This window comes from Hyla sarda, chromosome 6 (assembly GCF_029499605.1).
Source record: "Hyla sarda isolate aHylSar1 chromosome 6, aHylSar1.hap1, whole genome shotgun sequence".
Taxonomy (NCBI): domain Eukaryota; kingdom Metazoa; phylum Chordata; class Amphibia; order Anura; family Hylidae; genus Hyla; species Hyla sarda.
In genome coordinates, this window is record NC_079194.1 from 87,492,239 (window position 1) to 87,519,170 (window position 26,932).

The following is a 26,932-nucleotide window of genomic DNA, read 5'->3' on the forward strand; positions in this document are numbered from 1 at the left end:
CTCTCTGATAGTTTCATGTGTCATAAGCTGATGCACACACAGTCGAAAGCAGAGAGCATTCTATAAAATTCCTGACAAATAAAAATGCTTCCCTAAAGTCCTGACTGGCAAACACTAAAGGACAAGAGATTCCCGACTGATATGCAGCCTGCAGAGCCATGAAGTTCTTTCTCCTCACCGCTGACATCTGAACAATGCTACTCAATGCAGTCACCCTTATATTTAATAACTCTGTTTGATCACCTGCGTATCACTGGCAGCATTGTTAATCCGTCAATCTTCTATTCATTTCAGTCAACCTTTAATGCGCTCAGAGTGCCACAGCTTTGTTTTTGACCATTTCTATAAGACCTTTACAAAAGTCAACATTGTTTAGAGTAGTTTTTTGTTTCCAGTTTTGGAAATGATATAACTTGTTGATGTGCACTCAAGGGTTTATGTACCATAGCAGACTGCTATGAGGGCATGAGAGAAAGAAGGTCCTTCTGTCTTGGTTGTTCCTATTCCTTCTTATCTTAACCCCTTAAGGACACTGGGCGTATCCATACGCCCCCGTTTCAAAGTCCTTAAGGACTGAGGGCGTATGGGTATTCCGGTCCCCGCCACTCCCCGGGCGGGGACTGGACCGGGATGCCTGCTAATATCGTTCAGCAGGCATATGGCCCAGGGGGGTCCTGAAACCCCCCCCCCCATGTCGGTTATCGCCGTAAATCGCTGGTTAATTCAGACTGGAGATTTTTGGTGATTCCGTTCCCCGCCGCTCGCCGGACGGGGATTAGAGCCAAATGCCTTCTGAAATCATTTAGCAGGCATCCTGGCAGTGTGCTGAGGGGATCCTGTAAATACTAACCGGCGGTCTGCGGTGTGACCCAAATTACGCGGATAATGATGATGATCGGTGGTGTAATATACACCAACAATCATCATCCGTACAGTACTGGGGGGCAGCACTGTTTCCACCCCCCCAGTACAGCAGTGATAGGGCGGCCATAGTGATTGCACAATCACTGCAGTATGGAGAAGGGGGAGGTGGGTGCAGGAGCATGCTGCTCCGTTCTGCCCACCATTCTTCAGTGATATGGTGTTCAGGACGGAGTCCCGTGCTGCCATCTTCCCCTCATACATTAAAAAGTGTTAAAAAGTGCCCCTTGCTCCCTTTCTGTGGCCCCTTGGCACAGAAAGCAGTCAAGGAAAACATTAAATTAGGTAGGGACAGTTAAGGGTTAAAAAAAAAGTTTTTTTTTTTTTTGGCGCACCGTCTTTAGGTGTCTGTTGGTCCGTAGTACCTTTAGCTGAGTGACCCTGGCCCTACAGGGTCGCTGCAGTCTGCCCCCAGCTTTTTTTGGGGGTGGCGCAGACCTTTTTTTGGGGGGGCGTAGCGTCTGTAGGTGTCCGTTGATCCGCAGCACCTTTAGCTGCATGACCCCTACCCTACAGGCTGGGCTGAGTGGCCAGACCCCCCACTGACTTCCGTGCCCCCTGCTGCCACCAAGTGCTAATCAGTGTGCACACCACTGATTAGGTAAACTTTTTTTTTTGGTGCAGGGTTTTTTGCGCTAGAAGTCTTTTAAAAAAAGTTTATTTTTCTTGTTTAGTTTTATTTTATATTTTTGTTCTTAAAGCAGGTTAGTTGGTTAGGTTAGGGTGGGTTAGGGAGGTAGTATCGCACCACACGCAGCACACACACCAATAAAGTTCCCCCCCCCCCATATATCCATTTTACTTGCCACTAGAGTAGGGAAATGGCCTGCAGGGTGTTTTCATTGGAGGAGGCATATGCCTTACTTGCCTTCGACTCTGAAAGCGCCTCAGAGGATGAGGAAGACCCCACCTTCCTTATTTCCTCGTTCTCCTCATCATCTTCTGATGCTGAGCCACCAAGGTGGCAGAGACACCGCCATGCGAGGCCGCAAACCTCCTCTGCTCCTGACCCTGTGCCCCATGCTAGTATGAGTCCCCCTGGCACTCATACTAGTCATGCCCCCCAGCCAAGTTTACTGGTTCCCTGTACCGGTGAACTTGTCTGGACCACAAGCCAGTGGACCACAAGCCCGTGATTCCTGAGTTCACTGAAATGGACTATTTCAGTTCTTTTTTCAGTGATGACTTTATCAATCTGATGGTTGACCAGACAGACCTGTACGCCCAACAGTTCGTCACCGCAAACCCAGGCTAATTTTTAGCTAGACGCAATGAGTGGTTCCCAGTCAATGCAGCCGAAATGAGGACATTTTGGGGACTCGTGCAGCATATGGGTCTAGTAAAAAAAACAAAAAACAGTTTCTGACAATACTGGAGTGGGGATGTCCTTTACCAGACCCCGCTCTACAATATGGCCATGGCACGCCCCCGGTTCGAGGCCATTCAGAAATGTTTGGATTATGCTGATTATGCGGCATGTCCCCCACACATTTTGGGAGGCCTATGTCCCGGGGCAGGAGGTCGCTATTGATGAGTCTCTTATCTGTTTAAGGGGAGACTCAGCTTCCGGTAATACATCCCAACCATGCAAGCGCGGTATGGTGTGAAGATGTATAAACTTTGCAAGAGTACGTCAGGGTACACTTGCAAGTTTATGGTGTATGAGGGACGAGATTCCCGTATTGAACCCCCAGAATGTCCCCCCATGGACTACAATCGGTATATGGGGGGGAGTTGATCTTTCTGATCAAGTCCTCAAACCATATGATGCCATACGGAAAACGCAGACATGGTACAAAAAAGTTTTGGTCTACATGGTACAGGTTGGCATGTACAACTCTTTTGTACTGTCCCAGTACGCTGGCAACACAGGCACATTCCTGCAGTTTTAAGAGGTAGTTCTAAAGGCCCTCATCTTTGGTGGCAGCCAAGGAGCGGGTCAGAGCACCTCTAGAACTGTGGGCCCCCGAATCGTGCCCGGCCAACACTTTCCAGATGAGGTCCACACTGGAAAAAAGAAACGATCCCAGAAAAAATGCAGGGTGTGTCACAGGAGGGGGATTCGGAAGGACACCACCACTCATCCGGGTCTTTGCATTAAAAACTGCTTAAGGGAGTATCACACTACCATGGAGCACTATTTTTTTTAATCCTTTTCCCTAATTTTAATTCTCCAGAATTTGACTCCAATGTACCAGTCCAGAGTACATTGTCTTCCAAATTTTAAAACCAAAACACCCCCCCCCCCGCAAAAAAAAAAAAATCCCAAAACCTCTTTCCTAATACCCCTGATATTTTTTTCCCCCCCCAAAAAATGGGTCATGGGACACAGAGTCAACAGCATTGGGGGTTTGCAGTTGCCTCAAAGGCGCAGCCCTCTATCCCCACCTGAGCAGGGTGAGCATTTGAGGTAACAAAATAGGGAGGGCCACACACATCACATTCCCAGAATGATGATTCAGTGCATAGGGTTTGGGGCAGGGATAATTTTTACTTCCGGCTGTACTCTTCGTCATCATTCTGGGAATTGGCATATCAGTATTAAAATTGCAATTTTCATCCCCCATAGTACACTTCATCCATTCCTGGAAAATAAATTTAGGGAACACCCGTCTGTTCCAAATGTCCACTTCACCCCTATACACCTTCCCCAGAGGGTGTACTGTTTGTAATAAGGTCACATGTGGGTTTTCCTTTCTTGTATTTTCCTATGAATATATGTAACTGTTAGGTCCGTAAGAAACATCGGCCTCAAATGTGAAGAGTTCTCGCTCATGAGCTCAGTCGTATTTCCAGGCGACAATTCGGAGTCACATGTTAGTTGTTCCCAGAAAGATGAAGCAGAGTATAGGTTGAAAATTGCAATTTTCAAAAGCTACCCTTCATCCATTCCTGGATAATAAATTTAGGAAACACCCGTGCGTTCAAAATGTCCTCTTTAGCCGTACACCCATTCCTCAGGGTGGGTACTTTCTGTAATGGTGTCACAAGTGGGTGTTTCATTCTTGTATTTTCCTCTGAATATATGTAACCGTCAGCTACTGATATGCCATAGGCCTCAAATGCAAACAGACCTCTATGACTTCCGAGCCTTGTTGTGCGCCTTCCCTGCATGTTACCCCATATCTAGATGTTTCCATAGTCAGGAGAAAAAGCCCTCCAAAATTTGTAACCCAATTTCTCCAATTACTCCTTGTGAAAATGTAAATAATTGGGTAACCCCAGCATTTTAGTGTAAAAAATATAATTTTTAATTTTACGGCCCACTGTTCATAAAACCTGTGAGGTATAAGTACTCACTGTACCCCTTGTTACCTTCCTTGAGGGGTGTAGTTTCAAAATTGTGGTCACTTGCCAGGTATTTTTTTTAGATTTTACGTAAGAACCTCAACCATTGCAGTGCAAAGCACCACTTTAGGATCTCAAAATAATCGGTGCTGTCTCACTCCTAAGCCCAGTTTTGCACCCGCATAGTGCTTTACGGCCATATATGGTGTATATCCTTATTCTGGAGAAATTGGGCTACAAATTCTGTGAAGCTTTTTTTCTCTTACTACTCGTGAAACTAAAAAAAATTTGGTTAATACCACCAATTTAGTATAAAAAATTCAGATTTTTCACTTTTACGGCCCACTGTTCAAAAAACCTGTGAAGTGTAAGTACTCACTGTAACCCTTGTTACATTCCTGGAGGGGTCTAGTTTCCAATATGGTGTCACATGTGGGGGGGGGGTTCTGCTGTTCTGGCATCATGGGAGGTTTGAAAATGCACATGACCCACGACTTCAATTTCAGCAAAATCTCTTGTCAAAAGACCAATGGCGCTCCTTCTGTTCTGAGACCTGTAGTGCGCCAGCAAAGCAATAAACATCCACATATGGGGCATTTTCTTAATTGAGAGAAATTGGGCTTCACATTTTGGGGTCCATTTTTTCCTATTACACCATGTGAAATTGAATAATTTGGAGTAACACCATCATTTCAGTGTTAAAAATCAAATTTTTCACTTTTACAGCCCACTGTTCAAAAAACCTGTGAGGTGTAAGTAATCACTGTAACCCTTGTTACATTCCTGGAGGGGTCTAGTTTCCAAAATGGTGTCACATGTAGGGGGATTTCTGTTGTTCTGGCTCCATGGGAGGTTTGAAAATGCACATGACCCCTGACTTCAATTTCAGCAAAATTCTCTCTTCAAAAGACCAATGGTGCTCCTTCTGTTCTGAGACCTGTAGTGCGCCAGCAGAGCACTTAACATCCACATATGGGGCATTTTCTTAATCGGGAGAAATTGGGCTTCACATTTTGGGGTCCATTTTCTCCTATTTTACCATGTGAAAAGGAAAAATTGTGAGTAACACCATACTTTTAGTGTTAAAAATCAAATGTTTTCACTTTTACAGCCCGCTGTTCAAAAAAACTGTGAGGTTTAAGTACTCACTGTAACCCTTGTTATGTTCCTGGAGGGGTCTAGTTTCCAAAAATGGTGCCACATGTGGGGGGTTTCTGCTGCTCTGGCTCCATGGGAGGTTTGAAAATGAACATGACCCCCGACTTCAATTTCAGGAAAATTCTCTCTTCAAAAGACCAGTGGCACTCCTTCTGTTCTGAGACCTGTAGTGCACCTGCAGAGCACTTAGAATCCAAATATGGGGCATTTTCTTAATCAGGAGAAATTGAGCTTCAAAATTTGGGGTCTATTTTCTCCAATTACCCCTTGAGAAAAATGAACATTTGGGGTAACACCATCATTTTAGTGTTAAAAATAAAATTTTCCATTTTCACGTCCAACTTCAATGCAAAGTTGCCAAACACCTGTGAGGTGTTAAGGCTCACTATACCTCTTGTTACATCCCTTGAGGGGTGTAGTTTCCAAAATAGTATGCCTTTTTTTTGTTTTGTTTTTTTGCTGTTCTGGCACCCTGAGGACTTTCTAAATGCAAAATACCCCCCAAAAACCATTTCAGCAAAATTATCTTTCAAAACGCCAAATTTTGCTCCTTCTCCTCTGAGCATTGTAGTGTGCCAGCAGAGCACTTAAAGTCCACATATGGGGCGTTTTCTCAATTGGGAGAAATTGGGCTTCAAATATTTTCATCCATTTTCTCCTATTACCCCCTTTGAAAATGAAAAATTTGGGGTAACACCATCATTTTAGTGTTAAAAATCCTAATCCTGTGAGGTGTTAAGGTTCACTATACCCCTTGTTACGTTCCTTGAGGGGTGTAGTTTCCAAAATAGTATGCCATCTGGGGTGTTTTTTGCTGTTCTGGCTCCATAGGGGCTTGCTAAATGCAACATGGCCCCCAATAAACATGACAGCAAAATTTGTTTAAAAAAATACCACAGTTGCTCTTTCCCTCTTTAGTCATGTTGTAAGCCCACAGAGCACTTTATGTCAACATATGAGGTATTTCCATACTTGAGAGAAATTAGGCTACAAATTTTGGGGGGCTTTTCACCTAATACCACTTTTAAAAATGAAAAAAATGTTGCTACAAGAACATGTTAGTGTAAAAAATTTAGATTTTGATTTTTCTCCTTCACTTTGCTGCTATTCTTCTGAAACACCTAAAGGGTTAAAAAAAAACTTTCTGAATGTTATTTTGAATACTTTGAGGGGTGTAGTTTCTATAATGGGGTCATTTATGGGGAATTTCTCACAGAAATGCCCTCAAATGTCTTCAAAAAGTAAAAACATGTCAACTTTATGATGTCAACATAAAGTATACATATTGTATTTGTGAATCAATATAAAAATTTATTTGGAATATCCATTTCCCTTACAAGCAGAGAGTTTCAAAGTTGGAAAAATGCAAAATTAAAAATTTTTTCATCAAATTTGGGAATTTTTCACCAAGAAATGATGCCAGTATCCACGAAATTTACCAGTAACATAAAGTAGAATATGTCACGAAAAAACAGTCTCAGAATCAGAATAATCGGTAAAAGCATCCCAGAGTAATTAATGCATAAAGTGACAGTGGTCAGAATTGCAAAAAAGGCCTCAGTCCTTAAGGTGAAAAAGGGCTCAATCCTTAAGGGGTTAAAGAGGTACTCTGCTGCTCAGTGTTTGGAAGCCGGCGCCGGGAGCTCATGACGTCATATGTGCCAAACGCTGAGCAGCAGAGTACCCCTTTAAATCATAGGAAAACACTAGACCCTTCTGTTCTGGGTGAAGTACCCCCTTACAGTTTGATCCTATACACTATGGGGTTCCACTCTGTATGCCAATGCTCGTGCTCTTCAGTGGAAACAGTTTATAATTCATTATCATTTAATAATACGACAAAGAGAAAGTTTATTGTCTGAAAGTTCTCACAAAAGTTAACCCAAGGTCTGTCAATCCAAGTCATTTTCCTGGAGATTTAATTGAAAGTGACTTTTCGAGCATTCGTCTGTGATCGGCGTCACAGATATCTCTTTATCTTGCAGCCAACCTTGCTTTCTCAGTACTTGAACTTGTCCTTTATCTACTGTTAAAACATTTGTCAGGAGGAATTGTTAAAATGATAAATGAGGTCAGAAGATCACAAAGTGATATTCAATACCTTAAGTTGTGACCTACACACAAGGTCTGTGACTGTGATTAAGATATCTGGGACTTAAGAGAATACTCTATTGTTCACAGATTTTTTTTTTTTTTATGTTTTTTTTTCTTCCTGTTAGCAGATGGGAGGTCTTCACCTATTTTTTATGGATCCCTGGACAGAACAGAATAATTACACAAGGTTGTGCGAAAAATTGTGTACATGAAATCTGGTTCGAGAAGCAAAAGCTTTTATTTAATAAAATAAAAATGTAAACAAACATTTTTAAAGAGGGTTGTCAATTTTTTTTTGTTTAGATTGCGTGTGGATTGATTGTGAATAAATAGGATTAATTTTGGTTTTCAACATTTAATAACAAGACTAATAATATTAAAGTGGTTCTCCAGGGTTGTGGTCCGACTTCAACGACTAAGCATTGTGACCTCTTCATATTGCTCGTCCTTTAGGGTCCTGAACCTTGGACAACTACCAAACATTGTTGACCTTTCCTAATATTAAGCCATCAAGGTTAGAATCCTAGAGATCTCCTTGAATAATATGACTAAATGACAAGTAGGATAAATTACAGGAACACTTTGAGTAGGACCGATATGTTCTGTTAAGTTAAAGCAGGTCTCAAGGGGCAGTGTTTATAATAGAGATCATATCTGTAGTGCACTTTAAATCCCTGTGGCATAAATTGGCCCCTTCACCCTATGCTTTTTATATATCATGGTTTATAAGTTTTGGTCAGGGTGTTCCTTTAAAGAGACCAGAATGGAATGCATGATGGATCCTAATGGATACTATTCAACTTTAGGAAAAATAGAAACTTTTAAGAATTACATTGTATGAATGTTTTAAATGGGAGCCACTGCAACTAGACTTGCACAACCGCACATCTCCTTTGCTGTCCATCATTTTCCATACTGTTCCTTAAAAGAAACAGAAACATATACAACCTCTGTGTGTCATACATGACTTTTTAGGGAACTGGAGGTTTTTGGGTTTGGACCAAATTTATTCGGACGAAATTGAATTGGGCAGCTTGTTCTCACTAATATCCCCTAAAAAAAAATTTGGGAAATGTATTTGTCTCTAGTTGACAAATTGACATATGTTTTAGTTGGTATCCCGATGTATACTGAACCTCAGATGCACAATCTGAACTTGGTGGTAACAAAGCGTTATCTGCACCAGTACCAAACTTCCAAAGTAACCCAATCTTTTTTTATTGGCACTGGAGAAAATTTCCCTGTACTGTACAGCCTGTCTATAGATTAATACACAGTTAAACTAGAAAAATGTAATTGAAATTTATACAACAACAACAAAACAGAATAATACTCCAGGGTGAACAGAACCTATATCACACATAAGATCTTTTTTTTTCTGAACCGTCTTGATTGACTGGCCATAGATTAAATATGGAAACTCGTCATCAGATGTTATCCAACAATGCCAGTGCAAACATAGTCAGATGTAAAAACATAGCATACGTGTACCATTGGCTACAAATCGACCAGCCGAGAAATTCTGTAGGAAACCATTTTTTTTTGTTTACATTTTTGCGCCAATCTGTTATATCTAAACTGATTGAACAATTGATACTCAACAGTCTGTTTACTATAACACATGTTGACAAACTCTTGGCTGTTGGCAATACTTGAGGTGATAGTAAAATTTCAGAGGGGTTATGTTTAAAAAATTTCGTGTGGATGTGCAGTATGACACTGCGTACTGCAGGTAGTGTATTAATAACAACAGGAAAAAAATATATAAATACTGCTTTTATTGCAGAAGCATATGCACTGCTTGAAGTACTGAATTGCAAACATTTTCCCCATTCATATTCATGGCATAAAAGGTTACAGCACATACGGTACATGATTTTTTGCTACTGCACTCTACCTCTACTGTTAAATGGTTGTACATATATAGATAGATAGATAGATAGATAGATAGATAGATAGATAGATAGAAAGATAGATATGGATAAATGATATATATGATAAAGAAAGATAGATAAATAGATAGATAATACATATGAGAGATATAGATACGGTAGATAAAAGACAATTGATAGATAGATGGATTATAAAGTTAGATAGATGATAGATAGATAGACAGATAGATAGAAATATAGATAGATAGATATATGATAGATAGATAGGCAGACCTACAGACAGAAAGATAGATAAATAGATGGATAGATAAATAGATTGATAGAGCTGATTTCCTTATATAATGTGTTATTTCTAGTAATTTATAGCACTCCAGCTATAGTTATTGTTATTTTTGTCACCAAGGAAGAAACAATTGAATTACGTATTAAACTGTGCTACATCAGTGTGTATATTTAAGTATTGCACACTAGGCTCTTGCACATGTGTCTATGCGCTTGCTTGGCCTCTACAGATGTCTATACATATGACCCTTTTTCATGCAGTGAACCATATACATATTTTATGAGTTTCTCTTGCTTGGGGCTCTGGGGAGAATTATCTTCTAAATCTCAGGAAAAGTTGTAGGAAATTGCTGTAGGGTTGAGAAATGTTAACACCGGGGATAATATTTTTGTGGATATTTCTCTCACCTTTCATTGCTGACTGCGCTGTCGGCCCTGTTACCAGGTTTCCTCAAACATGACCTGAAGAAAGAAAAACATTTGGGAAAGTTGGGACTTGTCTGGTTATCAATCCATCTTCATTAGTGACCTTCATCCGAGTAAGACACGTTCCTTCTCATCGCCTCTACACGCGTGTGTTGTTGTGAGTTGCCCATCACAAGCACAACAGGCTATTTTTGCTTCTTGTACCCCCCTCATAATGTTTTTTTTTCCAGGCACCATCAAAGAGATGCTGTCTTCTTTACTCACTCAACAGGGTTGGGGAGTGACTGACTGTCATGACACGGTGGACAGCTGTAACAGGCAAATCTCATCCTCGGTCCTAGTCCTTTCTCTGACTTAATCTGCCTGAAATCGAGGTCATACGATTATGCTGCCTTTTAATCCTGTGTCGATTCTGAATTCTCCTGAATTATAGCTCATGCCAGGGCTGGTGAGATCAGGTGACAGTGGATGTGTATTCTGGTCACCAAGGTTTACCATTGGAGGCTGCTTGCTTGTGTATCACTAGACATCGCTTTGCATGTCGATGACAGTGTTTGACAGGTCCACTTGTTTGCATTACCCGGAGATCATTCTATGTGACATCTGAAAAGATTGCATTTGCTGAGCTGACACAAATTTGGGATATGAAAACAGAGTGGATTTTCTCTCAACTCCTTTTTTAAGAATGGGATTAACAATTCTTTCCAAGTAGCCACTGACAGATATATATAGCATGCACTTGTCTGAGCACTCATCTACTTGCCAGGGAAGTGCATTTCTACATGTGCAATATATATATAGTGGAGCACGTTGGTCTCCTGAGTGATCCGTGCATACCGTCAACTGAGACGTTGACACTCGAATTACAAGGAACGCAGGGCAAGAGAATGGTTAAACTTGTGATGAGAGTCACGCTTCTCCTTGTGCAGCTGCCCTTCAATTCTATCTGCTATTTGTAGTGTATCTAAAATTAACATGACAAATGAACGCTGCATGCTGGTTTGTGAAATAGACATCAATAAAGACGTTGTAGGATAAACATAGGCGGTTAGGACTCCGTGCTGCTGGTGTGCAAGACATCAAATAAGGAGAGGTGTGGCGAAATATATGCTTAGAGTCATTGTGAGACTTTTTACCAAAAGCCGTTTTTACAGACACCAAGTATGGCAAGAATGTGTAGTTAATCTATAGGGATACCAAGTATGTGGTACGAGACAGTGACAGTAGTGGTTGTCAGGGATCACTATATTTCCATAAGGTACCTGTCATGTGTAGATACCATGTTTACCCATCCAGGGAAAGCTCAGAGGGATATAGGGAATCCAGGAAAGAGTTAAAAATCCCTTGTGAGACTTAGTTTATCCTAGTCCTCTTATCAGGCCTGGATTTTTATGGGATCAAAGGCAAGTTTGGTAGTGGGACCATTCATCCCAAATCCTGTGCCACTCCAGATTTTCAGGTTGGCCCCAAATCAGCACAGGTGTTGAGGCTGATTAATACTGGACTGGGAAGTCTGCACTGAGAGGCTGTATGGAACCTTTGATGAGAGTTGGAGTCCTGAGGTGGGCAGCCTCAAAAATGAGACATTTACCTTGTGTGAGTGACACATTTTATACATTTAAAAACAAATTTTTCCCAGCACTCACCAAATTTAAATGGTTATACTTGTTAAATTTACATTTTTGTATGAAATGGATGTGGTCTTCAAGTATGAGAGAGATCTATGAACAGAAAATCCAGAAAAGTGTGCACATTTTGGCACCAATCTGCACCTGCTCATTGCAGAAATAAATTTAATTCCTTTTACCGTAAGACAGTCTCCAACTTTCTTTTTGAGCAAGAAAATGTAGTTTTAAGAAAATGTGAGTTTATATTGTTTTCCAATGGTGGGTCATGTAAACAGATTTTGCACCATCTAACCTAAGAGTAGATGTGAGGACATATATATCCTAAGGCTGGCCAGGTAGGAGAAATACTTCTTTAGCTCACAGCTATTTCCCTTCACACTCCCATACACATGCGCACTTGGCTTGGTCAAGCATGCATGTGCTGTGAATTTGGAGAAGGGAGTTAGAGTTAGCAGCTGCAGACTCATCTGGGGCAGCTTATATATATATTCAGAACTAAATGAAAAAGCTTGTTAAAATCCAACTGCCTGACACCTCTTTCCCCTCAAACCTGCCATTAGGGGAGGGTAAAGATGCCCCTACACCCCTTAGATGATCAGCCTGTATTGCCAACATATTCTAATGTGCGTGGCCTTTACATATAAGAAATGACCTTCAGGACCCCATGGTGATCACCGATACCCTCTAGCTAGTCATACTTTCCCCTACAGCGGCCACTATAGACAAAATTTAGTAGTACATGGTTGCCATTCTAAAAAGAGTCCAACGAGTGGACCTTTAGACAAAATTTTAATGAAAATGTATGTTTGATCCCATTCTCTGGGGTTGCAACAGCATTCATCTCAGCTGCAAAACAATGCACTAACATGTTAATAGGAGAAGGTCAGGCAAAGTTAAACCACATGTGAGCTCCTTAGCCAGAAATAACACAACACTTGTTTCCAACACCATAAAAAGCACTATGAAAAAATATGAATCTCTACTTAAATTTTAAGATGAAAGACGATGATTTAAGGAGCAACGGCTTATCTGTTATTGCTCTGTTACATTTTGTCTTTTATGACTGAAAAGGTCTAGCATTCTTGTTTAATAGGGTTTCCCTTAACTAATGAATCCCTTTCTGGCCTGGGAACAGGGCTTGCCTTGTGAGATCATAGTCAAATGTTTGCAAATGATCTTTCCGTCAAAATATCCCAAACCTGCAAAAGCTGAGTAGAAAGTCTATGGAGACTCTTAATACGTGCTGTAAATATCAAGTTATGGTGTTACACATTTGCAATATACTGTATGTCTCACCTAACGCTGTTCATCTGTTTTTGATGGCCAATGGCCAATCACAGTTTTCCACCATTATATCATGTTGGGGAAACACAGTCTTAAAGGGGTACTCCGGTGCTAAACATCTTATCCCCTATTAAAAGGATAGGGGATAAGATGTTAGATCGCGGTGATCCCGCCACTGGGGACCCCGAGATCTCTCCTGCAGCACCCCCGTTTTTCTGCTGCACAGAACGAGGATCGCTCTGTGGCTGGGGATGGAGTATTGTGATGTCACGGCCCCGCCCCCTTGCGACATCATGCCCAGCCCCCTCAACGCAAGTCTAAGGGAGAGTGTGTGACGGTCGCCACGCCCCCTCCCATAGACTTGCATTAAGAGGGTGGGGTGTGATGTCAAGAGGAGGCGGGGTCGTGACATCACGATACGCCATCCCCTGCACTGCTTATCATCAGCAATCCTCGCTCTGTGCAGCTGAACAAAGGGGGTGCTGCAGGAGAGATTGCAGGGTCCCCAGTGGCAGGATCCATGCGATCTAACATCTTATCCCCTATCCTTTTGATAGGAGATAAGATGTTTAGCAGTGGAGTACCCCTTTAAAGGGGTTTTCCAGGACTATAATACTGACGTCAATCCCTTGGATAGGGGCTCAATATCTCACTAGGCATAGGGACTGGATCTGTATCTGTGGCAATGCTGCCAGTCACACACCCTTGTGACCTCACACCATGCCCCCTCCATTCATGTCTATGAGAGGGGGTGTGATGGCAGGACCCCCGTGATGTGATATCTTATCCCCTATCCTTTGGATAGGGGATAAGATGTCTAGGGGCGGAGTACCCCTTTAACTGTGTTCAGATTCCCTTTCCTTACATTACATATACCATGAAATGTGTTTTCCTGTGTGTGATAACCATTTGGAGAACGGGCTGTGGTCTCTGCAGTTTTACCCACTAGATGTCATGGTTAAAGGCGACCTGGGCATCTGGGTGGTTAGACAGAAGGTGGTGCCCACTGTCATCCGATTGAACTGCAACCCAATTATGAGGTGCTGAGTAGGTCCGATGGCAGCTAGGAACCTAGTGAAGTCCTTGGACCTGCCATCTTACTACACCTAATATGAAGGGTGTACTAGGAATGCTGTCAAAATGCTAGCAATATTGCAGTATATTGAATAAGTGATTGAACACTTGTTCAAGTCCCTTAAGAGGACTAAAAGTATTACATGTTTCTAAAATCATAATATGTTGGACAAATAAATGAGCACTTTTTTATTTTTGATGTTCATTTGTCGGATCTGCTTTGTTTTGAGCACAGCTGGAGGATACAACTTTTTTGTTTGTTACATGCCCTGGAGTAGAAAGGCAACATAAATATGACTCACTAGAGTCATGGCTATCTAAACTTTTTCTCAGTAGGCAAGGAGAAGCGCAAATTACCTTCCTTTAAGCAGAATCCACTCAGACATGTATTGCCGTCAATAGAGATGGTGCATGTCAGAGTCGTCCTAGCGCTGATTGATTGAGTTGGCGCCTGCAAAGCACAGATATTCCATGGTGTGAATAGGCCCTTAGTAGTCCTACATTTTCTTTGCACTTGTATCTGTAATTCAGAATACAAAACTGCCAACTGAGTCAATGAAGAGATGTTGTAGTCCTATAAGACATAGATGTGTTTATTATGCATTACCTGGAAGGGCATTAACAATTCTTCCTGCCAATATCCATAAGCAATTCTATTGACTTCCATTAAAAAAGAAGCATTAAAAGGGATTGTACAAGATCCAAAAAAAAAAAAAAACATGATTACTTTAGTTTGTCAACAAGTAGTGTTTGGTGATGCCCTATGTCATTCACTTCAGTTGAGCCAAGCTGTAGTCACAGACAGATAGTGTTTCTCAAAGAAGCAGCCATGTTTTTCTGAACCTACACAACCCCTTAACCCCTTAAGGACCGGAGGTTTTTCCGTTTTTGCATTTTCGTTTTTTGCTCCTTGCCTTTAAAAAATCATAACTCTTTCAAATTTACACCTAAAAATCCATATGATGGCTTATTTTTTGCGCCACCAATTCTACTTTGTAATGATGTCAGTCATTTTGCCCAGAAATCTATGGTGAAGCGGGAAAAAAAATCATTGTGCGACAAAATTGAAAAAAAAACGCTGTTTTGTAACTTTTGGGGGCTTCCGTTTCTACGTAGTACATTTTTCGGTAAAAATGACACCTGATATGTATTCTGTAGGTCCATACGATTAAAATGATACCCTACTTATATAGGTTTGATTTTGTCGGACTTTTGGAAAAAATCATAACTACATGCAGGAAAATTAATACGTTTAAAATTGTCATCTTCTGACCCCTATAACTTTTTTATTTTTCCGTGTATGGGGCGGTATGAGGGCTCATTTTTTGCGCCGTGATCTGAAGTTTTTAACGGTACCATTTTTGCATTGATAGGACTTATTGATCACTTTTTATTCATTTTTAAATGATATAAAAAGTGACCAAAAATGCACTATTTTGGACTTTGGAATTTTTTTGCGCGCACGCCATTGACCGAGCGGTTTAATTAATGATATATTTTTATAATTCGGACATTTCCGCACGCGGTGATACCACATATGTTTATTTTTATTTTTATTTACACTGTGTTTTTTTTTTTATTGGAAAAGGGGGGTGATTCAAACTTTTAATAGGGGAGGAGTTAAATGATCTTTATTCACTTTTTTTTTTCACTTTTTTTTTGCAGTGTTATAGGTCCCATAGGGACCTATAACACTGCACACACTGATCTTCATCATTGATCACTGGTTTCTCATAAGAAACCAGTGATCAACGATTCTGCCGCATGACTGCTCATGCCTGGATCTCAGGCACTGAGCAGTCATTCGGCGATCGGACAGCGAGGAGGCAGGTAGGGGCCCTCCCGCTGTCCTGTCAGCTGTTCGGGATGCCGCGATTAGCCGCGGCTATCCCGAACAGCCCGACTGAGCTAGCCGGGAACTTTCACTTTCACTTTTAGCCGTGCGGCTCAGCTTTGAGCGCGCGGCTAAAGGGTTAATAGCGCGCGGCGCCGCGATCGGCGCTGCGCGCTATTAGAGGCGGGTCCCGGCTTCACTATGACGCCGGGCCCGCCATGATATGACGCGGGGTTACTGTGTAACCCCGCGTTATATCAGAAGAGCAGGACCAATGACGTACCGGTACGTCATTGGTCCTTAAGGGGTTAAAGAGGTACTCCAGTCGAAAACAACTTTTTTTAAATCAACTGGTGCCAGAAAGATAAACAGATTTGCAGATTACTTCTATTATAAAATCTTAACTCTTCCAGTACTTATCAGCTGCTGTATGCTCCAGAGAAAGTCATTTTCTTTTTGAATTTATTTTGACCACAGTGCTCTCTGCTGACGCCTCTGTCCATGTCAGGAACTGTCCAGAGCAGGATAGGGGGCTTTGCTCCTGCTTTGGACAGTTCCTGACATGGACAGAGGTGTCAACAGAGAGCACTGTGGTCAGACAGAAAATAACTACACAACTTCCTCTGTAGTATACAGGAGCTGATAAATACTGGAACGGTTAAGATTTTTTAATAGAAGTCATTTACAAATCTGTTTAATTTTCTGGCACCAGTTGATTTAAAAAAAAAAAAAAAGGGTTTCCACCGGAGTACCCCTTTAACATCCAGATCTCTATCTAACCTTACCGGTGACCATGGGCCAGCCTTTATCCCCTCTTGACAACATATTTTTTAGGGATTTTAAGGATTCTGTGCTTTGTTATTCTACCGCCGCATGAATCCACCATACTTTCTAGAAACACTTGCCAGCAAAAAAATAAAAAAATAAAAATAAAGACCCCCTGACCACTTATGGTCACAGTTTTCTCCACTTTTTTGTGTGTACAGATTCCATATATGTGACAGTTGCTATAATGCTTTATGGGAGCCATGCAGCTATCTTATGCGGCATTGGGCAAATCTCCCAGGGCCATTACTTGTCAATTTCTTCTCCTTTTGGCACAAAACCATTCGATGTACACACAAATGTATTTTACAGAATACTCAAAAAAATCTTCAGTTCTTTTGCTAAAGCCGCCTTAAAGCTGAACAGACCTCACCCTTGTCTTGATTTATCAGATGGTTACTGGTGACATTGAGGCCTATATATTCATCTTGACACAATGAGGACAGACCAGATGTAAGCATCAGGCCAATCGCCCAGCTCTAGGGGAGCTTACAAATTAACCCCTTTGACACAGCGCATGCCTAGAACAAGCATTGCTGCCTTTCGAAAATCCGGTCTTCCTTTCACGTTCTCTGCAAAGCTTTTGGAGACTGTGCTTAGCCATGATTTATAAAGTGACAGCTGAGCACTTGTAACCTGGCAGAGCACAGTGTAAAGGGATTTTGAGGGAAAATGCAAATGATTATTCCAAAAGCTTTAAAACTGAGGACATTCTATCGAGTGATGATATCCTCAGCTGGATCATCCCGAAAGCTGCTCTCCAGACACAGCTCATAAGCAGAATGTTATCAGTCTTGCGGAGAAAAGGCAACAGCATTACCAGTGTAAGGCTCCAGTAAGAAGTATTCGGAGATTTATTGACTTGGACCTTTCATTTAGATCAGCGGTCTCAAACTGTGGCCCTCCAGATGTTGCAAAACTTCAACTCCCAGAATGCTGGGAATTGAAGTTTTGCAACATCTGGAGGGCCACAGTTTGAGACCAATGATTAAGATGAAGCACAGACCTCCATGTAGTTGCTTAGTGAAAAAAACAAAAACAAATGAAGTTCCCCTTAGTACAGAACTTCCCAGTTGCTATAAAAATTTATCCTCTAGGGAGAAAATATTTATGGGTTACTCCGATATTAAGAATACTGTATAAGCACCTGCCTGCATCAGTTCTTAAATAACCAAAAATCCATTTGTATTTGGAGTCTTAGTCCTGATTTAACTTTCTGGTTTAACAGTTGCTCAGTGCTACAATTCCCAAAATGCATTGCTTTCCCTCAAATCCTCTTCACAGCCCCCCAACCTAGCCTATTCCTTTTCCACAGCAATCTTGCCAGTTCCCCACCTAGAGCTTTTCTTTTTTCAGCAGACAATCACACAATCAATGAGTTAGCATCACCTGCTACATTCCCTCCCTGTCTGGTCCTCTGCATTGTTCATCACAAGGCAATTGGGTATGAATTCATCTCATTCTTCCATAAATGTCCCAGTAAAGATGTATGTGTGAAAGGGAGATGATGATACAAGGGGCTGGTCAGAGATTGTGACATCACTCAGGGTGCGGGGCTGGACCCCAGAGGCAAAATCCAGCTACTGAGACAATAGATGATGACGCATAATCACGAGAAGGAGGAAGGAGATGGGGAACTGTTGAGGCAATATCACATTGAAAATGAAAGATCTCTACAACTTCCTGTCAGGGGTGAATCACACAAAAGGAACAATTTGTGATAGCACTATATTAAAGGGGTACTCCGGCCCCAAGACATCTTATCCCCTATCCAAAGGATAGGGGATAAGATGTCTGGTCGCGGGGATCCCGCCGCTGGGGACCCCCGCAATCTAGCATGCAGAACCCACCTGTAAGTACTACCGGAAGCGCTGGAGGTTCGCAGTCTTTTGCCTCCCGACCACAGGGGCGGATTATCATGATGTCACAACTCCGCCCCCTTGTGATGTCACGCCCCACCCCCTCAATGCAAGTCTATGGGAGGGGGCGTGATGGCGGAACCCCCGCGGGACCCCCACGATCAGACATCTTATCCCCTATCCTTTGGATAATGGATAAGATGTCTTGGGGCCGGAGTACACCTTTAACCCCTTAAGGACCCAGCCATTTTACACCTTAGGACCCGGCCATTTTTTGCACATCTGACCACTGTCACTTTAAACATTGATAACTCTGGGATGCTTTTAGTTATCTTTCTGATTCCGAGATTGTTTTTTCGTGACATATTCTACTTTAACATAGTGGTAAAAATTTTTGGTAATTTGCATCCTTTCTTGGTGAAAAATCCCAAAATGTTATGAAAAATTTGAACATTTTGCATTTTTCTAACTTTGAAGCTCTCTGCTTGTAAGGAAAATGGATATTCCAAATATTTTTTTTTTATTCACATATACAATATGTCTACTTTAGGTTTGCATCATAAAATTGACGTGTTTTTACTTTTGGAAGACATCAGAGGGCTTAAAAGTTCAGCAGCAGTTTTCAAATTTTTCACAAAATTTCCAAACTCACTATTTTTCAGGGACCAGTTCAGGTTTGAAGTGGATTTGAAGGGTCTTCATCTTAGAAATACCCCACAAATAACCCCATTATAAAAACTGCACCCCCCCCCAAAGTAATCAAAATGACATTCAGTCAGCGTTTTAACCCTTTATGTGTTTCACAGGAATAGCAGCAAAGTGAAGGAGAAAATTCCTAATCTTCATTTTTTACACTCGCTTGTTCTTGTAGACCCAATTTTTGAATTTTTACGAGGGGTAAAAGGAGAAAATGTATACTTGTATTTGTAGCCCAATTTCTCTCGAGTAAGCACATACCTTATTTGTCTATGTAAATTGTTCGGCGGGCGGAATAGAGGGCTCAGAAGCGAACAAGTACGTTTTTCTGAAATGGTTTTTGGGGGGCATGTTGCATTTAGGAAGCCCCTATGGTGCCAGTACAGTAAAAAAAAAAAAAAAAAAAAACACATGGCATACCATTTTGGAAACTAGACCCCTTGAGGAACGTAACAAGGAATTAAGTGAACCTTAATACCCCACAGGGGTTTCACGACTTTTGCATATGTAATTTTTTTTTTTTTCACTAAAATGTGTGTTTCCCCCCAAAATTTCACATTTTTGCAAGGGTTAATATCAGAAAATACCCCCCAAAATTTGTAACCCCATCTCTTCTGAGTATGGAGGTACCCCATAAGTTGACCTGAAGTGCACTACGGGCGAACTACAATGCTCAGAAGAGAAGGAGTCATATTTGGCTTTTTGAGAGCAAATTTTGCTTAGGGGGCATGTTGTATTTAGGAAGCCCCTATGGTGCCAGAACAGCAAAAAAAAAACACATGGCATACCATTTTGGAAACTATACCCCTTGAGGAACGTAACAAGGAATTAAGTGAGCCTTAATATCGCACAGGGGTTTCACGACTTTTCCATATGTAAAATGTTTTTATTTTTTTCACAAAAATTTGTGTTTTCCCACAAATTTCACATTTTTGCAAGAGTTAATAGCAGAAACTACCCCCCAAAATTTGTAACCCCATCTCTTCTGAGTATGGAGGTACCCCATAAGTTGACATGAAGTGCACTACGGGCGAACTACAATGCTTAGAAGAGAAGGAGTCATATTTGGCTTTTTGAGAGCAAATTTTGCTAGGGGGGCATGTCGCATTTAGGAAGCCCCTATGGTGCCAGAACAGCAAACCCCCCCCCCCCACATGGCATACCATTTTGGAAACTAGACCCCTTGAGGAACGTAACAAGGAATTAAGTGAGCCTTAATACCCCACAGGGGTTTCACGACTTTTGCATATGTAAAAAAAAAAAAAAAAATCACTAAAATGTGTGTTTCCCCCCAAATTTCACATTTTTGCAAGGGATAATAGCAGAAAATACCCCCCAAAATTTGTAACCCCACCTCTTCTGAGTATGGAGGTACCCCATAAGTGGAGCTGAAGTGTACTGCGGGCGAACTACAATGCTCAGAAGAGGAGTCACATTTGCAAACTTTGCTGAAATGGGGGGGACATGTCGCATTTAGGAAGCCACTATGGTGCCAGGAAAGCAAAAAAAAAAAAATACACATGGCATAGCATTTTGGAAACTAGACCCCTTGAGGAACGTAACAAGGGGTAAAGTAAGCCTTAATACCCCACAGGGGTTTCATGACTTTTGCATATGTAAAATAAATAAAAGAAAATTCACTAAAATGTGGGTTTTCCCCAAAATGTTACATTTTTACAAGGGTTAATAGCAGAAAAGACCCCCCAAAATTTGTAAATACATTTCTTTGGAATAAGGACATACCTTAATTTTTGATGATTTTCGCTCCGCGGGTGCACACCAGGTCTTGGAGTGGGAGGTCAGTCAGGGGCCTTGAGCTTATTATAGCAGCCAGGATGTGGGACCCCCCCCCCCTCAAGGAGCATTAATGGGGGGAGCACTGAGCCCTAAAATAGGGGAACACTATGGGGGACAGTGGGCCGTAACTGGGGTAGACAGGTGGCGTACAGAGGCCCGTAATATGGGGTACAGTGGGCCAGAAAACTATAAATCATAAAATAATAAAACAGGATATGTTCCCAGAATGATGACCAAGAGCATAGCCAAAACTAAAAAAAAGTATGCCCGCCCCAAACCCTATGCTCTGAGTCATCATTCTGGGAATGTGATGTGTGTGGCCGTCCCTAACCTGTTGCCTCAAATGCGCACCCGCTCAGGTGGAGAGAGAGCGCTGCGCATTTGAGGCAACATAAAAAGTCCCCGATGATAGTGACTCAGTGACCTATGACCCATTTTTAAAAAAACACCCCCAGAGGTGTTATCAGGTTTTTTTTTTCCAGGTTTTTTTGGACAATTTAGTGATTTATGGGGGTTATATTTTGGAATGTACTCTGGACTTGGTACATTGGTCAAATTATGGAAAATTCAAATGAAAGGGAAAATTTAGTGCTATATGGAAGTGTGATACTCCCTGAAGCAGCCTATGCAGAGGCCCGGATTATCTGGGCAAGTGTCACACTGATATCTGATGTCCTTCCGCATCCCCTTCCTGTAACACACTCTGCATTTTTTCTGGGACCGCCCCTTCTTTCCACTGTGGGGGACCTCACCTGGAAAGTGTTGGTCTGGGACGATCCTGGCGCCTATAACTCCAGACCCTTGGGAAGTCCGGCCTGATCTTTCCCGGTCAGCAAAGATCAGGAACCTTAGGACTTCTTCTTGGTACTGGAGGAATGTCCCTGTGTTGCCAGCGTACTGGGATAGTACAAAAGCGTTGTACATGGCAACCTGTACCAAGTAGACCGCAACTTTTTTGTACCATACCCGTGTTTTCCGCATGCCGTTATATGGCTTAAGGACTTGATCTGAGAGATCAACTCCCCCCATATACCGATTGTAGTCCAGAATACAATCGGGCTTGAGGACCGGTCCCACGGTACCTCGCACAGGGACAGGGGTGCTGCCGTTCCCATGAATAGTGGTGAGCATAAGGACATCCCTCTTATACTTATACTTCACCAACAACAGGTTATCATGGGTCAGGGCACGGGACTCACCCTTGGGGATAGGCGTCTTAACAAAATTTAGAGGGAGGCCTCTCTGGTTCTTCCGCACGGTCCCACAAGCGGACGTGGACCTGGCGGAAAGGGATTTGAACAGAGGGATGCTGGTATAAAAGTTACAAGCACCACTTAGTATAGACACCATTCGAGTTAGGTTAAAATATAACTTTTACTGATATTAGTAAAAAATAATAATAAGGGGTACACACATGGATCGGGGGCATTCGGAAAAAAGGGGTACAGGTGAAGCCCTATTCTTAAAGTCCCTAATAAATTGTACTCCTAATATAAGTGTGGAAATAGAAAAAGAACAATAAATAGAGGGGTAGTACAATACAATCTTAAAATTGTAGTAGGTCTCTTTTATCAGGTAAAAGAGACCTACCACAATTTTAAGATTGTATTGTACTACCCCTCTATTTATTGTTCTTTTTCTATTTCCACACTTATATTAGGAGTAGAATTTATTAGGGACTTTAAGAATAGGGCTTCACCTGTACCCCTTTTTTCCGTATGCCCCCGATCCATGTGTGTACCCCTTATTATTATTTTTTTACTAATATCAGTAAAAGTTATATTTTAACCTAACTCGAATGGTGTCTATACTAAGTGGTGCTTGAAATTCTATTCACCAAGAGATCTCTATTGTTGCAAGGTTGTGGTACCTATTATCCATACCATAAGTTGTGTTTTTGGTATAAAAGTTATCCACGTACACGTGGAAACCCTTATCCAGCAACGGGTGCACAAGGTCCCAAACGAGTTTCCCGCTAACACTCAGTGTGGGGGAGCAATCTGGGGGTTCAATACGGGAATCCTGTCCCTCATATACTCTAAACCTGCAAGTGTACCCAGAGGTACTCTCGCAGAATTTATAGAGCTTCACGCCATACCGTTCCCGCTTCGAGGGAATATACTGGTGGAAGATGAGTCTCCCCTTAAATCTGATGAGAGACTCATCTATGGAGAGGTCCCTGAGCGGTACGTAGGCCTCCAAAAATTTGGCCCCAAAGTGATCGATGACCGGCCTCACTTTGTAAAGCCGGTCATGGGCGGGATCTCCTCGGGGCGGACATGCCCCATTATCTGCATAATGCAGGCATTTCCGAATAGCCTCGTACCGCTTCTGTGTCATCGCCATACTGTAAAGCAGGGTCTGATAGAGGACGTGCCCGCTCCAGTAATGACGAGCACTTGGTTTTTTGTCCAGGCCCATATGCAGAGTGAGGCCCCAAAATTTTCTCATTTCCGCTGCATCAATGGCGCGCCATTCTTTGGACGTGGACAAAAAGGAATCAGGGTGGTGGGCAATGAACTGCTGGGCATACAAGTTCGTTTGCTCCACCATGTGATTTACCAGGCTGTCACTGAAAAAAAACTTTAAAAAGTCCAGATCAGTGAAGCCAGCCGTGTCAATCCGGATTCCCGAGTCGCCAACAAACTCAGGAATCCGTGGCTGATAACCCTCTGGGGGGCTTCAGACAGGGTCACCGGAAGGGGGCTCCGGTGCACTTGTCTGGGGGGCCAGACTCCTATTACGAGCGGCATTGCCACGCGTACTAGTGTCGGCCACTGGGTCACTCTCATGGGGGGTGCGTTGCCTCACCTGGCGGTGTCTCCGCCGCCGTACAGGGGACTCATCATCACTACTAGATGATGCGGAGGGCGAGGAAGAACACATAAAAGTTGGATCTTCCTCGTCCTCACTGGCAGATTCGGAGGCTAAAAAAGCGTAAGCCTCCGCTGCCGAAAATGTGGTGGGGGGGGGGGCAGTGGCGGGGGGAGGGGCTGTGTGTGGGGGGGGGGGGTCTGGGAAGTATGTAGTGTGTGGTGCTTGGTGTAAAAAGTGTAATAACAGTAATAGAAAAAAAGCAGCGGCCCCCCCCAAAAAAGGGGCGGCACACGCAGCTCCCTGAACCCCTAATAGGACCCGGGGTAAGGGATCAGACCCTAATAGGACCCTGGGGGACCTATTAGGGGGTCAGGGGGGGATTTTTATTTATAAAAAATAAAAAAGATGCGGACAAAAAAAAAAAGGGGTGGCGCACGCAGCTCCCTGAGCCCCTAATAGGACCCGGGGTAAGGGATCAGACCCTAATAGGACCTTGGGGGACCTATTAGGGGGTCAGGGGGGGGGATTTTTATTTATATAAAAAAAATCTGCGGCCAAAAAAAAAAAAAAGGGGGATGGCGCACGCAGCTCCCTGAACCCCTAATAGGACCCGGGGTCAGGGATCAGACCCTAATAGGACCATTGGGGACCTATTAGGGGGTCGGGGGAGGGGGGGGTTACTTTTTTTTAAACTTTTTAAAAACTTTTATTTCACCTTTTAACTGATTTATGCCTACCTGTCCCTGCAATCAGCTCTCCCTATTCTACGGCTCCTGAGGGGGCTCCGGAGCTCTGAGGGGGAATCCACGGCTTCTTCTCACTGCTGAACCCGTTGACTGAACGAAGAGAGCGGGTGCAGCAGCGGGAAGGGACAGTTAACCCCTCCTCTGCCGCTCTGCTATTGGCTGGACGATTGCCAGCCAATAGCAGCGTTGCTGGGGTGGTGACAGTATTGTCACCGCTCCCCAGCAACGTCAGGTGATAGGCGGTGTACTGTACACCGCCGATCACCATTTATTTCCAGGTCATCGGGTCTGACCCGAATCGCCAAAGATCGCTTGCGTGATTTCGCAAGCGATCTCCGGCGATCACCGACATGCAGGGGTCCCGTGACCCCCCTCGTCATTTGCACGGCATGCCTGCTGAAGGATATCAGCAGACATGCCGTTCCGATCTCTGCCCGGCGCGTGGCAGGGACCGGAAAACGCCAGGACATACGGGGACGTCCTGGGTCCTTAAAGCCCAGGGTGCGGGGACGTCCCCGTACGTCCTGGGTCCTTAAGGGGTTAAGGAGGAGCATATTCTGGGGTAATGATTTTATTTAAATACAATTTTCTGATTTTTGGAATACCCCTTTAATATGTTATGTTTTTCTAAGTTCAAATATAATTATAATGTATTACATCTGTATAGTGTAAACCTTTTGCCAGGCTGCTGGTCATTTGGCTTTGATCATTCATGTAATATGAAGTACTTTTCATAACTGTATCTGGGAAATCGGAAGGAAATCAACTTATCAATTTGTTACTTATTAATAGAAGTTATGACAGTCCAAAATATTCCTGGAATTCACAAACCTATTGTTGTAAGTAGTTTATGAGTTAAAATGTTAAAATCTTACAACATTAAAAAAAAAGCCTATTTTTAAATTACTTATTAGATTTGGAGAGTCAACAGACAGGATCTGTCAGGAATCCGTTCCAAGCTGCTTGATGTTAGGACAAGGAGACACATGGTAACTTTCATTTATCTATCTGTGCTTCCATAACACAGAAAGATGCAACAATTTTCTGGTGTAAAGAGTCAAAGAGTCGTTCCCAAGCCCCTCAATTGCTTAGGAATGCCTTCTCACTTACCCTCCCATCATTGTCCCTGCTTGATTGAGTCAGTTGGAAGCTATTTCCAGATATGGTACCTGCACAGAGTTTACATTCACAACCCAGAAACGAGCTTTGGAAACAGGGCTTGGCTTTCACCTAACTGTCAATCAAGCAGGGATAGGGCTGGTGGGAGAGCAAGGTGGCGTTTCAGCCTTCAGCACTTCAGAAGCTTGGCAATGCTTCTTCAATGATCGCACCAGGTTAGGCATCACATGCTTCATTCTGGTCACTGAAAAGCTGCAGCCAGGTATTTTGTAAATCCCTGCTCAGCATCAAGGACTTGCTCGTGATTTCAGCTCACACCTCTATCACTAGTTTTTGTTCTTGCCCATTTGTATTGTGTACCTGACATCTGCTAACTTTTGACTATTCTTTTGCCTGCTGTTCTTTACCTTGTAGTACAGAACTGTGGAACACTGTAAATTGGTTCTGAAGCCTCCAAAATGTCAACACAACATATAAAAGTCAGAAAGAGCTGCTGGACATTGTAAATCATTTTATATGTTAACCTGGTATACAAAGGAGCAGCTTATCCTGGCACAGGTAAAGAAATAGTAGTACAGAATATGTAGTACCGCACTCTACTGTACAGAGGCGCTACTTGACAGCCAATCACTCTACGCACTTCAATAATATTGGTGTGTTACGCATATCAAAAATCTGGACTGTCCGTAGCATTGTATGTTGAGTATGGTTTCAAGTTACAATAGTCCAGAAAATATTGTAGCCAGGGGCATAGCTATAGAGGTAGCAGTCGCATCGGGGCCCTGGTGCATAAGGGGGCCCCAAAGCACATCTGCCCCATAAGAAAACAAGTATTTTAGCTGACATATGGGGCCCTGTTGCAGATTTTGCATTGGGGCCCAGAAGCTACAAGCTACGCCTCTGATTGTAGCCTAAGGCCATTGTAACCAGAAGGACCAATGTATGTAAATGAAGCAATAAAACAGAAATGTAGCTCTAGTTTTCCTGATATGTTTGTAAATATCATGATAACATAATATTAAGCAGCATTGCATTTGTATGGCCCTTAAAGGCCATTCTAAAAAAATGTGATGTCACGGCCACTCCCCCTCGTGATGTCACATCACGCCTCCTACATTAATGTGTATGGGAGGGGGTGTGTCATGTCCTATAGATATGAATAGAGGGGCCGTGGAGTGACATCACAAGGGGC

At 42.6% G+C, this 26,932-nt stretch overlaps 2 protein-coding genes across 4 annotated transcripts in view; one reads left to right on the top strand and one right to left on the bottom strand.

Moving 5' to 3' along the window:
- CACNA2D3 (calcium voltage-gated channel auxiliary subunit alpha2delta 3) overlaps positions 1 to 26,932 on the top strand; it is a 1,201,789-nt gene that overhangs the window by 933,107 nt on the left and 241,750 nt on the right. The window lies entirely within an intron of this gene.
- The window catches only part of LRTM1 (leucine rich repeats and transmembrane domains 1), a 72,638-nt gene that overhangs the window by 13,014 nt on the left and 32,692 nt on the right, over positions 1 to 26,932 (bottom strand). Inside the window, exon 1 of one of the 3 annotated variants that reach the window (XM_056524382.1) lies at positions 10,044 to 10,214. The exons of the other annotated variants lie outside the window; for them this stretch is intronic. Coding sequence (XP_056380357.1) covers positions 10,044 to 10,050 — 7 coding nt within the window. The 5' untranslated portion in view covers positions 10,051 to 10,214. Of the gene's footprint in view, positions 1 to 10,043; positions 10,215 to 26,932 lie in introns of those variants that run through there. 3 annotated transcript variants of the gene reach the window in all.